Source organism: Gadus macrocephalus, chromosome 6 (genome assembly GCF_031168955.1).
Source record: "Gadus macrocephalus chromosome 6, ASM3116895v1".
Lineage (NCBI taxonomy): Eukaryota > Metazoa > Chordata > Actinopteri > Gadiformes > Gadidae > Gadus > Gadus macrocephalus.
In genome coordinates, this window is record NC_082387.1 from 15835450 (window position 1) to 15849542 (window position 14093).

At 49.0% G+C, this 14093-nt stretch overlaps 1 protein-coding gene across 5 annotated transcripts in view; it reads left to right on the forward strand.

Annotated features, from left to right (window-relative positions):
• Nucleotides 1-13563, forward strand: part of msh3 (mutS homolog 3 (E. coli)) — a 29883-nt gene extending 16320 nt beyond the window's left edge. For all 5 annotated transcript variants that reach the window (XM_060054479.1, XM_060054477.1, XM_060054480.1 and 2 more), the window contains 6 exons: nucleotides 188-302; nucleotides 1164-1321; nucleotides 5475-5661; nucleotides 10876-11008; nucleotides 11580-11748; nucleotides 13108-13563. In XM_060054479.1, coding sequence (XP_059910462.1) covers nucleotides 188-302; nucleotides 1164-1321; nucleotides 5475-5661; nucleotides 10876-11008; nucleotides 11580-11748; nucleotides 13108-13204 — 859 coding nt within the window. In that variant the 3' untranslated portion in view covers nucleotides 13205-13563. The remainder of the gene's footprint in view (nucleotides 1-187; nucleotides 303-1163; nucleotides 1322-5474; nucleotides 5662-10875; nucleotides 11009-11579; nucleotides 11749-13107) is intronic.
• The last annotated feature ends 530 nt before the right edge of the window (nucleotides 13564-14093 follow it).

A 14093-nucleotide genomic window follows, 5' to 3' on the forward strand; every position in this document is an offset into this window, starting at 1 on the left:
CTATTTTAACAGGATCGGTAATCAACCTGGCACCAATGCATCGGTTCTAGTGACCCGTCAAGCCTTATCCGAGAAAGGATTGGGCTCAGGTTTAAACTACGCTGTCTTCAGTGCAGCATATTTGAAGTGTTAGTGGTCCATTTGTTCATCCCCAGATTGTGTTTTTCTGACTATTGTTTGGCTTCAGGCCAGAGATGAGTGAGAGTCGGTGTCAGATCGTGATCAAGGATGGCAGGAATCCTGCCATAGACTTGCTGCTGGGAGAACACAATCAATATGTACCCAACCACACGGACCTTCAGGTGCGTACACACGCTCACAAATACCCACACTCACACACACATAGACACCTGCACGTAGACACACACACACAAAATGCACATGCTCTCTTGATTTAGAAAGTTATGAAACAAAAGTAGGTTGAAGGGTGCACCGAGGCGAGCACACACGCATGTCATGCACACATGAAAAATACTGGCAAGCACACACAGTATGTTACCTTACCTATATGTTACTCAGATCTATACACAGTACACACACTCACAGACACACACACGCACACGCACACAGGAACACTTGCTCAGCAATGCAGTGGGTGTAGGTTAATCTTGTAACAGGCACAAGCCAATGGGAAGAGAAGCCAAGCCTCCAAATCGCCCACCTCCTCAGCTGTGCAGGACACCATGCAAATATTTCTCTCTTTGCCTTTCTGTCTGTGATGCCACCATTATTCCATGAGAGATGTGAAGATACAGTATTGCGTGTTCCAAAAAATGCAATCAAATGTTTTGCATCATTAGTCTTCTGATCTCTCTTCCTTTTTTCTTTTTGTTCTTTTTTATTATCTTTTTGGTTTTCCCCTGTCTCTCTTTCTCTGTCTCCATTTCATCCTCTCTTCTCCTCTCCCTTCCTCTCTTCTCTTCTCCAATCTTCTCCCCTCCCCTTCTCTCATCTCCCTTTCCTTCTCTGTTCTCCTTCCCCCTCTCCTCCTCTTCCTTACTTCTCCTTCTCTCTTCCCCTCTACCCTTCTCTCCTCCTCGTTCTGTTCTCTCCTCTCAATCGTCCTCACCCTTTCCTCTCTTTTCCTCCGTCCCCCTCCTTTCCTCTCCTCCTCCTCCCTCCCCTCTCCTCCCTCCCCTCTCTCCCTCTCCTCTCCTATCCAGGGGGAGGGTCGGAGGACCATGATAGTGACGGGCCCCAACATGGGAGGGAAGAGCTCCTACATCCGCCAGGTGGCCCTGGTCTGTGTCATGGCCCAGATGGGCTGCCATGTCCCGGCCGCTCAGGCCAGCCTGGGCATCCTCGACGGCATTTACACCAGGTGTGGGGGGTCGGGGGGTCTGGGGCCACACAAGGAAAACCAACTGTCATGGGCATTTGGTGACCGCATGAGAATATATAGAATCTATACGTAGGCACTATTATGGACATGCATGCATGCATAATGCACGTGCACGCACGCATACAGATGCACACACAAGCCTCGTTCCCGCCGCTCTCTCTATCTCTTTCTGCAATTCTTTCTCTCGCTCTCTCTCTCCTTCTCTCTTTCTACGTCTGTCTCTCCATCTCTCTCTGTCAGGTTTTTTTTCTCTCTCTCTCCCTCTGCCTCCCTCTTTGTCACACTCCCCCGCCCCCTGTCTCCAGGGCTGACGGTGGTCTCCTGAACGGTTCCTCTCAGTCTGTTGTTGGCGTCAGAGCGGAGTGGCCATGACAACGATGCCTGGCGCGCCGCAGCACACTTTCTGTTCGCTCTGCTCTGCCGTTCCTCATCCACGGCCGCGAGCACAGCTGCGCTAAAGAATAGCCCCCCCTACCCCCCCCCCCCCCCCCACCCACCCTGTGAGTGTGAGAGAGAGAGAGAGAGATGTCACACGGTTTGCACTGGTACAAAGTGACAGTCCTTCCTCTCTGAACAATACACAACCCGTGTTTCCTCCACAAACGCATCCCGCTCCTGTGTTGGTTTGCGCGTGTCGGAACGGGCTGAACACTCACGCCGCTGCGCGCTAATGCCCCATCACGTTGCTCCAAAATGACGAGGTCGCGACGGGCCCGTGAAGTGTGTTTGTATTGACATTAATCCCCCCCCCCCCCCGGCTACAGCTATCTCTATTCTTTTCTCTCTGTGTGTTTCTCTGTGGAGCGTGCTGTGCAACGGAGCGTTTCCCCGTGTAACTCGAGTAAACCAGAGACAAAATGTTTTTTTGTCGCAGCACATTAACCCCCCCCCCCCCCGATGATTATTCTTGTTATTATCAGAATCCCGGCGAAGCGTCGTGGTTTCTGTGCCGCTTCGAGCGCTGGCATGCAATCGAGGCTAATGCCTTCCAGATGCATGACTTTTTTTATGTGTACGAAGCATGTTCTTCCACTGCAACCAGTGGGACAAACACCCGTGAGCACAAAAACGACTTGTTCTGTGTGTGTGTGTGTGTGTGTGTGTGTGTGTGTGTGTGTGTGTGTGTGTCTAAACAAAACAATTTATGTATGGATATTATATGTGTAGTGAAAGTCAAGTTTGCGAGGTTGAATTGAATATCAAGCAGCTCAACATGCACAGGGCTTGGCACGGGGTCCACAGAACAAAGCGTACGGCTCTAATGGAGTCTTAACAAGCAGAGCCCTCGGCCAATAGAAACCAATGCAGTAATTGGCCAGCAATGCGATTGTAAAGTGTGCGGCTGAACTGCCTTGATCCTTTTAAAAGACTCCCAGCGCAGTGTCGGTGAGTGTCCAACATATTCTTCTCCCCTCCCCCCTCCCCCCCGCAGCTCCCGCTGTATCCTTCCCCTGGGAGGGGGAGAGGGGGACAGAGAGAGAGAGAGAGAGGTAGGGAGGCAAGGAGAGAGAGAGGCAGGAAGGCAAGGAGACAGAGAGAGTGAGAGGCAGGGTGGCAAGGAGAGAGAGAGGCAGGGTGGCAAGGAGAGAGAGAGGCAGGAAGGCAAGGAGAGAGAGAGAGAGAGAGGCAAGGAGAGAGAGAGGGGAAGGAGAGAGAGAGAGAGGGGGAGAGAGAGAGACTGTAACAACGTGGCGTAGTTACAACACACGCTGGACAGTCCTCTGGCGTCGCCCGAGAAACAAACAAACAATGGAGCGAGCGGGAGGTAGGGAACGAGGGCTGGAGCTGGCTCGGTTCCCGCGGCGTGGCCAGTGTCCAGCGTAAACAGACGCCGTGGGTGGGGGTAATGAGCACAGGCGTAGGTGTCTAACGGCGTGTCCTGTCTTCACCGCTCAGACCACTGGTCACCCGAGAGCTGTCCAAGAGAGTGGCTCGAATCACATAAATTAAGGAGGCCAGTTCACTTTCGCTGCCCACTCTTATTTCTCAGCAGCACACCAATGTGCCTTTTACAGGAAGGGGTTTCGGGCGCAAGTATTGGCGTATTTTGCACGTGTGTGTCTGAGAGGGAGCGATTGAGGGTCTGCATGTGTGAACCAGGTTATGAGAGTCCGACATTTGACGCATCCTCGGCTCACTTAGCAGGAAGAACAAGAAGAACATGGACCCGTTTGTGTGTGTTTGTGTGTGTGTGTGTGTGTGTGTGTGTGTGTGTGTGTGTGTGTGTGTGCAATGCATGCATAGGGTATGGTGGCGGATGTGGATGTGGATGCCATGTTTGCGTGCGTGTCATAAGTGCAAATAGCTGTGTGTGTGTGTGTCTGTCTGTTTTGCCGTTTATATTGAAGCCTGAAGGTTATGGAGCACAGACTACGGTCTCCTCATGGTTGTTATGGAAACTGCAAAGGAAACAGAATGTAAAACTGTGTTTTTGAATCGGCCATGGATGCCACCTAGCTAGGATTAGAATGGGTTTTACAACAGCTGTTTACAACTCTGGCCTTCGGAAAGAATCTCCGGCATGGCGAGATCTTTTTAAAGGGCCCAGGGCCTATAACTAAAGGTTTCCAGAGACGCTAGTGAGCCCTTTTATACGGAGCATTTAGCCGCTTACGGCAACAACATGGCATTATCACTTGGGTGGTCATTACATTGACAATAACGCAAATCAGTTCTTCACCTTATGATGACAAACGGGCGTGGAGACTGGCTTTAATCCAAAGCAAGGGCTCCAGCAATCTCTGGCTTTTCCCGGTGATGGGCTGAGAGTAGGCCCGCCGTGCAAACATGGTTACCGGCAGATGGAACGTTATTATTGTGGCTTTAAGCTGCTTTTGAAGGGCGGAGTATTAGGAAAGTACTTAATAATGTATATGCTTCGAGACGATGTGGAGGAAGCGTTCAGTAGATGGAAAGCTAGATGCGTTGGCTCGCCCTGGGACTGTCTCCATTAAAAGTAATCCTGGTGGTAATTTCACTGACTTTATGAGCAGCAGGATGTAAAAATTGTATTGAATCAATCTGCAGCTTTTCCCACTGGTCTGCTCATATTGCATGAGATTTATTTTATTTTTTTTACAGCGTTAATGGTCAACAGATATCCCTGCCTCAATGTCTCATAAAGGAATTAATATGGTTATGTTGGAGTGTTGAACCAGATAGATAAGGATAATAAAACAATATGTCCGCTCTTCGGAGTGGACTATGGAAACTGATAGATTAGGGCCTTAAAACAATATGTTACTCTAAGGAGTGGACTATGGAAGCAGATGTTGTACAGCTGGGGGTGGCTACAGTAGTTATGGTTGCTACGCCGCCACTCTCCATCCTCATCAATAGTAGTAGTTGCCAATGAGGCTGGCAGGCGCGCGCGTATGCACACGCATGAAGCCACGCTCGCAACGTACAAATTAGCGGATGAAATGTAGCAGCACGTCTGCCCCTCCCCTTTTCCGGTGCAGCGTGTGGGGTAACCATGGGAACCGCCGCCACCGAGCCGCTCCTGCGTGCGCTTCATTGACGGATACCTAGGTGAAGGTCAGGGCGGACAGGAAAAGACGGATTTAGAGACGTGGGGGGATGGAGACTTGCTAATGGAGAGAGGGAGAGTTGAACCAGGTTTGTGGGAGACGAAGCGTCCCGTTGTGGTTTCTGATTAAAACAGGGCTCCTCAGCCACATTGTCACATGATTCAATGTACGGATGAAAGGAAGGGACTGTTCAATGTGCTCTACAGAAGATGGGAAGAACAAGATATTATTCCCGAGAGAGGGAATAAGTTGTTATAGTTTCATGGCTATAATTCTGGCATTTACGCTGGTCATAACCGTTGATGATCACTGCTGCTGTTTTTCTTTCGCTAAAAAGCACAGCATATTCTACAGTTATCTATGATAATAAATTAGTCGAGTCACATAGTGTTACATCCTGGCTGAAATAAATGGGACAACTTCCCTTTAGTTTTTGCGACATCACCTTGAAAACAATGCTTGTCTAGAATCAGTTGACCGTTTAGTGCCGTCCAAAGCACCGAGAGCTTGAATTGCATCGCAAAGAATCCTCCTACCTCTCGCGTCATGCCGTTCGTCCGGTGACCCCCAACCTTTGCCGTCTTGTTGTATCGGTGCACAAGGATGGGGGCGTCGGACAACATCTACAAGGGGAGGAGCACCTTCATGGAGGAGCTGACGGAGGCCTCGGAGATCATCGCCCGGGCGACGGAGCGTTCGCTGGTCATCATGGACGAGTTGGGCCGCGGCACCAGCACCCATGACGGGATCGCCATCGCGTACGCCACCCTGGAGCACTTCATCACAGAGGTATGGGGGGGGGGGTGTGGGAGTGCCTCGTTGTTGGGCCGCAAACAGTGGTTATTTTTGTTCCATTTACTTCCTGTGTGTGCGTGTGTGTGTGTGTGTGTGTGTGTGTGTGTGTGTGTTTCTGTGGATGTTGCCGTGTGTGTGTAAAGAGAGAGACACACACACACAGACTAGAGACTAGCAAGGCTTAATGCATTGGAACTTTACGCTCAGATGCTGCCTGTTGCTATTCTCCCCTTCACACGCAAACACCAAACACACACAGACACACACGTGTTGTTGTGTGTTTACTCTGCTACTGAGACCTCCTACAGACCAATAAACAACAGTGTTACCGGCATCAATAAAGAGGAGTTGTCTGTCCTCAGATATGTGCGTGGGTGTATGCACTGGGGTCGTTTGTTTGGGTGGCATAGACGAGAGCCCTGGGATTGTCGGAGATGCAGCAAGCCTCCTCCCGCGAGACCAGGGATAGCTCAGCCCAGGCTTGATCTACGATGTTAATATTCTGATGAGGGAGGGAGGGAGTGAGGGAGAGAGGGAGAGAGGGAGAGAGAGAGAGAGAGAGAGAGAGAGGGAGAGAGGGGAGAGAGAGAGAGAGGGAGAGAGAGAGAGAGAGAGAGAGAGAGAGAGAGAGAGAGAGAGAGAGAGAGAGAGAGAGAGAGAGAGAGAGAGAGAGAGAGAATTGTGTGAATTGGGAACATGTATCTTAACTTGTTCCAATTTGTTGTCTTCCAAACACATTGCAGCTGATGGTCTCGCATTGCCCCCCCCCCCCCCCCCGTTATCAGTTACATATGAGAGGAGACTAGTCTCTGTAAATACAGCCGCTGCCCTGTCCGGAGTAGGGCTGGCAAAGTCTAGAGGCTGAAACGACACAATAGGTTAGAGAACCTGAGAACAGACATAATCTGATGGATCGCACCATTTTAATAAGAACAAAGAGTGGGAGAAGGAGGTGGCGTTTGTTTATACTGCAGCCAGCACAGTCAGTGGTCCTGTGGGTGTTGCGCTGTGTTGCGTGCTCCCATTGTGACTTATCCCCTCAGGATGTGTGTGTAAGTGTGTGTGTTTGCTCTGAGGTTTGTGTGGAAAGCGGTGGAAGGGATGACCGTTGATCTCAGAATTGCCCCTCGCTCCATGGGTAGATGGGTCCCGGTGTGAAGGGCCTTCCCTGCAGAATGAGAAAAACCTTAGTTTCGCCAGCCCCTGCTGCCGCCGTGATCCAGCTCTGGGCGACCAAGGCCCTCGACAGGCAGACTTGGCTGGCCCCCTGGTGCCTGACTCCCGAGGGGCGAGGGTGACCTGCTCTTGCTCCAAAAGGACTAAAATGCTATGAAAGGGATCTGAAGTCCCAGCTCTGGCATGGAGGACACCGCTCTCAGCTAACGGCTGGCACGGCCGGCCGCAATGTATGAAAGCTTGCATTTACTTTATTTTTTTCTCCTTCCTTGACTTGATTATCGTCAGCCCGACCTCAGTGACCCGCCTCTGCCCCCTTTCCTGAGTCAAGAGGAGCGTAAACATTTCCAAAACGCCCTTCTCGGTTTTCATGTTTGGCCAGTTTCACATTAATCTTTGGACTGTGTCTTGCTCTTATGCAACGTTCCTGCAAGTCTGTGAACATTAGGGCAGAGGCCAATACTACTGGGGGCTGTCGGCTGGCAGGGATGTGGCCGTGTGGCTTTTGTGTGAAAGCATTGCTTTGTTCGGAAAATACCCTGCTGCTGTTAAAGGAAGCAATGTGCGACAACAAAACACAAGAGGAGAAGTTTGACTTCACCCCAGACCCGAGTCTACCAGTCCTCTTCTTTCAGCCTCCTGCCTCCTCTTAGCTGCCATCTTCTTCTTCATCTTCATCCTAGTCCTCCCCCTCATTATTGTCTTCATCGTCATCTTCATCATCTTAGCGATCGTCGTCCGCACCACCGTCACCATCGCCACCACCATTGTCATCATCATCAAACGAGCATGCAACAGGCGCCCCGTGAACGTCTTCGGTTTGTTCTGTTGTTATGGCAACTGACCGTTCCCTGTCCCAGCGTTCACCAGAGGGTCAGCTCGGTGTCCGACGGCAGCTCTAACCAAGCCTCAGGGTGGGTCTTTGTGCTCAGCGTGCACCGCGCTGACGGGCCCACCGGGCGGAGAGGTTCATCAGGGCTGGGCTCTGACGGCTCTGACCAATTAAATGGACTCACTGGGATGTAGGAATCTCCCGCAACGCCTTGCATTAGCTCTATGCTATGCTTGGACACTCTTGCCTTTACCATACTCTAAATATTGATTGCTAGCTAGCGAGCTTGCTTTCCTCTGAACACAGTATGGCATTGTTCTGGCCAGTCTGGTGCTATCAATGGTGTTCTAGGGATTGGATTATTGCCATTAATTCTCTTGAAGTGAACCCTATTTCATGTTGGACTTGAATTGATTTCTTACTTGATTGAAGGTATGTGATGGGAAACTTATGGCACACTTCTTTTGTGATGGTGGATTGTTTGAAAGTTAGCAATTAGCCAATCTGAAAGTGTAACTTAATTGATAGAAGCAACACACACACGCACACAGAGGTAATCCTTGTTGGTTATACAAAGTTAATGAAGGGTGATAAATTGTGTTAACATGAGGTTTCTGTCTCATTGAAAATGAAAGACAATGACAATGTCTTGGACATGTTTGGCCATTCTAAGGGATTACAACACATGCACACAGCTCTACTATCCTCCGGGAAGGAAAGTAGAGCTGTGAGAATGCTGCGAAGGAATACCGGTAGGTTCCTGACAGCCTTACTGGCATCGCCATCCGCAGCGGCCCTGATCCCCCTCAGCGTCAGCCGTCCACACATCTGTTGGAATAAGCCTGCATGCATGTTCCCGAGAAAATCCTCCTATTTCTCAACCACGTTCCATAGTGAGGAGGGAGAAGCCTGAGAGATACATCGATCATTTCCTTGTCCCTTCCGATAATCTTCTGGCCGCTATAAAAGGCTAAACCAGTATTCATCCACTACTACCCTCAAACAGGTTTGCACGCACCATTACTCACAGACCATCTTCCACGGCCTCTGTCTGATATCCAGGCGGCTCCAGCGCAGTGCCCTTCTCTGCAGAGTCGCCGGAGGAGGAAGAGGATGATGAAGGTAGAGGAGGGGGAAGGGGGGGGAATCGAGGAGGTGGAGGATGATGAAGGAGGATGCGAGAGGGGGAGGATGTTTCAGAGGATGTTGCCGTTAGCGACTAATCAGGCCATTAGTCACACAGCTTTAACTTTAAACTTAGGTGGAGAGAACTGATTGAAATAGCCTGGCATTTCATGCGTGTGTGCCTGTGTGAGAGAGTAGCTCTCTCAGAGGTTGATGGGTGAGGCTTCCGAACAAGCAGAAGTGACCCCCCCCAAACATATCTCGGGGGGGGGGGTAGGTAATGCGTGTGACATGTGACCTTTCCCAGGCGGGAGTGGGTCTTAGGTCGGTCCTGATGCCACCCCGGTCCGCAGCCGGCCTGTCGGGCTGTATGATACAACAGCAACACACCAACAACCAGGCTTTGCCCGATCTCTCTGCCACCACCCGCAGTCCATCGTGGCGTTGGCTGCTCCGTCTCGTCCTGCCTGCTCGTCCTGGTGTCATCGCAGACCACCTGAGACCCAACCATGCTAGGCCGCTTGGATACTCGGACATCCCCTAGGCTAGCTGTTGATATGTTAAACAACTGTGTTTGGCTTTTGATGCTGGCCAAACCCATGAGTTTGTGATGGCGACCCAAAGCCGAGGCCGTTCCATTCCCACCTGTGACATGCTACATGCTACATGCCATCCCCTTTCCTCAACCCACTGTCCTGTGCCTCCTCACTGTCCTCTCCTTAAATGCACAAAAAGCCCATCAAAATATATAAAAAATAAATGAATCTTCTAATCTTCTAATAAGATCAGAAAATGTGATTGGATCACAGTCTTATGCAACATTTCAGAAAAAGTCTTAACCTTCATACGACAAACCGAAATATCAATACAAATATCATTGTTAACTTATATTCCGATCTGTTTTTGTTTTCCAAAGAGAAAGTATCCCTTCAACATTGTGTTGCTCTTGCTGTGCTTTTGGAAGGTTAGACTCTGAATCAATTTACATGCGATTGGATTATTAAAGGATGCAGGATGGGAATGTGTTTGTTTTGGTCAAGTGCTCTTCGCAGCTGGCCCTAGGGGCAGTGTGTGTGTGTGTGTGTGTGTGTGTGTGTGTGTGTGTGTGTGTGTGTGTGTGTGTGTGTGTGTGTGTGTGTGTGTGTGTGTGTGTGTGTGTGTGTGTGTGTGTGTGTGTGTGTGTGTGTGTGTGTGGAGAGTGAGTGCCTACATAAGTCCATCAAGTGCTTTGTTCCACAGAATTGCCCGCCCAGCTTTCTTTGTCTGCCAGGACTTCGGAGAGATAAAGGGGCAGGCGGTAATACACTTGAATCTGAATCTGGCCCACGAGCAACCAAAGCTTTTGACTCTGTTCAATCTGCCCCTGGAGTCTCAAGACCACATCAAGAGGAGGTGTTAAGGAAATAGGAAAAAGATGAATTGCATACAAGTGCAGACTAACCAAAGAGATAAATGCACTCTGTGTCCATTTTCTGTTTGTACATATTTTCGTTGGGAAGAAAGAATAATTTATGTCATTAGCAAAATTCTGCGGATAATGGCTATTCCAGAATTTTCTAGGCTCAGACAAAAGAGTTGTCTTTTGTGTGGTTTGCCTAACTTGGCCGTGTCTCTGTCTCACGAGGCTGAAGCATTTGTCTGCCTGTGGTAGCTGAACAAATGGACACTTGTTTATTCAGATTCACAATTTGGACTCTTCCACTTCGGTTGTCTCGGTTCCATTCAATTGCATGTGATCAAAGACCAGAGATGATTTATTTATCATTAACGGCCACACTTTGGTCTCCTCTGAGGATTAGTGAATTGCATTTCATAGAGAGGATATTTTTTGTTGGTCAAATACCTCTGTGACTTCAAGGCTTTTACAATATTTAATTGTTTAATGCTTGGTTAGTCAATTAATTACTGTACTGGAAAAAAGCTAATAGGATGCAAAAGCAACCCAGTAGGATCACGATGAGCTATTTTATCTAAGTAATACCTGAAATGAAAAATGTATTTGGTACGAAGCATCTGTACTGTTGTTTGTGTAAGTGTTGACTCTCAATCTCGTTCTCGCTTTCTCTCTCTCTTAGGTGAAGTCTCTAACCCTGTTTGTGACCCACTACCCTCCTCTGTGTGAGTTGGAGCGGAAGCATCCGGACCATGTCGCCAACTACCACATGGCCTTCCTGCTCAACGACCCCCCTGCACAAGCCCACGCCCAGGGTGTGTGTTGTGTGTTCTGGTGTGCGCTAATCTGCGATAGTGTGGAAAGCACCACACATACAGTGCCATCTTTCCCTGAAAGATCAGGTTGCTATTTCATTATCCATAGTATTATCAAGCAGAAGGCAATACTTGTCGATTAATGTGGTCTAAATGATCGAAGTGGTCCTAACTGCCCGGCAGCGATCTGTAGATCCAATGTCCTGCGTGTGTGTGCCTTAAGAAGGAGGGGTAGGCAGTCAAAGATGTTTCATCCCACCTACTGAAGAACTTCCAATCCGGGCTAGGTTTGTGTAGCTACCAATCAGGGACATACTCTGCAAAGTCAGGAGCCTGGTTCCCTTTCTCTGCTCAACAATGCTTCTGATTGGACATTATGTGGTGGGAGGGGCTCAGACTCATTTATAATGCAGTTGTTTTAATATTTGTGTCATAGCGTCACTTAATTGGTTTATTGTGTGTGTGTGTGTGTGTGTGTGTGTGTGTGTGTGTGTGTGTGTGTGTGTGTGTGTGTGTGTGTGTGTGTGTGTGTGTGTGTGTGTGTGTGTGTGTGTGTGTGTGTGTCTATTAGATGATGGCGTTCAGCCAGAGTTCATCACCTTCCTCTACCAGCTGACTGAGGGAGCCGCAGGGCGGAGCTACGGGCTAAACGTTGCCCGATTGGCTAATATCCCAGAGACTATCCTTCACACAGCTGCAAAGAAGGCCCGTGAGCTGGAGGACACCGTCAACACTCGAAGGTAAACAGACACACACATGCAAGCACGAGCACACGTACGGACACATGCACGGAAATACATAGTTATACACACGAAGAAACACTCCATCATAAACCCCCAGCACATAACTCAACCAGCCAGAGTCAACGACCCCGAAACACGATTAAATCGGTACCACAGAACCCTTCGTCTAAATGAGTGTGATGCTGTGGCGGAAGTCAAACTGCTGGGAACTACAGTCGGAGAGGAACAATATCACACTGGGGCACGCTAGATTTCAGTGTTGCGTGGACATTACGGAACCAGAAAACACATCAACGGTTCCTGGAAAATCCACCCCGTTTACTGCTTAGTGGAGCAGTGCGGCGGGAGAAAAAACACTCAACTGCACCAGAGCGTGCCATCGGGGATGTTTTGAAGTTGGTCTCACAATAACCAATTTAATAGTAGTTGCCATGTCACAAATGTATGTGCAATGTTTTGTTAAGCACTTACACTACGTGTTTTATCCACTGGTATATACCGGACATGCGGGACATGCGCCTGATGACATCGTGGTTCGACCCATCCTCTGTTTTGGATATCTGGGATATTGGATTTTCCACCGATCCTCCTTTGACTCCTTATCTATTACTGTCGTTTCCCACGTCTTTATAGATGAGTTGGTTTCATTATACCAGACACGTCTTCTTGTGTGGCGTGCTTCTTGTAACCACACACCGTTTATCATAGTGTTGAGGCTTCTCCGCGCGCTGTTGGGGAAATGGAGCCCAGGTAAGCGCCAACGGTAGGATGTCGCCGTGGAGATGTACGTCACTGATTGTGACTCACCGGAAGGCAATGAGTGTCCATCTTGCAGTGTCGCTGACCACCTTGTGCAGACATGAAGCAGTGAAGAATTAAAACCCTTTCAGTCTCTTGGTGTAGCTCGGATCAGCTCCCACCCCCTCAGCCGCTCCCTACCTCCTCTCCCTGACCTCGAACGGCCGCGTCCATGTTTCATCAAATCAAATTACAATTGCAATCGAAAGTCATTTTGCAAACACACACAACACAATATGAGGAATCTTTCATGTCCATCATCCTAATCCTGTTCATATGAAATGTTTGGAGAGAGAGAGAGAGAGAGAGAGAGAGAGAGAGAGAGAGAGAGAGAGAGAGAGAGAGAGAGAGAGAGAGAGAGAGAGAGAGAGAGAGAGAGAGAGAGAGAGAGAGAGAGAGAGAGAGAGAGAGAGAGAGAGAGAGAGAGAGAGAGAGAGAGAGGTACAGAAGCGTTTCTGGACTTGGAGGATGCATGGACTGAAGAGGTTTCCTTCCCTGTCTTCCATCTAACGCTCTTCCCTCCCCTTCCCCCCCCTCTCCACTCTGTCTCTCATGTAGGAAGAAGAAGACTGTCCTTCCAGATCTTTGGAGGATCTCGGACAGAGAAACGCTGAGTAACTGGATGGAGACAAACTCTTTATCGCTGAACTGTTGAAATACTTGAACGCTGCCACAGAGCCACATGATGCCGATGTCTGAAGTGGCATGTCGCTGGGCTCGTAAAGGATTAGTCATTGAACCAAAGTGAAATGGGCTCAGTGTCGAGAAGTGACATCAAAGTCTCCTCCTTTTGCTCCTGTCCTTTGTATGTTGGATTCAGGAAGGATGGAATCGTGTGTGTGTGTGTGTGTGTGTGTGTGTGTGTGTGTGTGTGTGTGTTACTGTTCATTACTTTATGTAAAACGATCCATCATTTTACAAAAAGTGTTCTCACTTGATAAGGTTCAATTTGTGGTCTGCTAACATTTACAAAAAAACTTCACAAAAAACAAACAAATAAAAAGCAAAGCAAAACATGGTGTCTTTTTTTTTAATTCCTCATCATGCCAGATGTGAACAGTGTGCATGTGCTGCTTTACAATGAGAGACCATAAAGGGTTCACCATGCAGCTTTTTCTTTTCTTATTTTTGAGATCATTTGAATGCAGCAGCTCATCTGCGTCGAGGAATTAAAGCCCTCTATTTCGCTCTTTCAAACAAGCAATCACCCAACAAACTCATGCTCCGCCTTTCATTCCTCCGACTCCCAACAGGGCCCAACCTCCGAGATCTGCAGGCATCACTAGAGAGACAGACAGAGAGAGAGAGGGAGAGAGAAAGCGAGAGTTAACCGGTGTCAAAGCCGATTACAGCTTAGCTCGTCTGTGATGCGGTCACTGTCAGTCCACTTGAGGGATCTCCCGCCTATGAACAAGTCGCATTTAGTCCCTTCTGCTTTTTACCCTTAATTATTTGTCCCAGTTGTTTTTGTTTGCATATCCAAACGTTTAGCACGGTAACATGGAGCACAGGACGCGTTGGACTCGGAGGCGGACCGAGCTAGT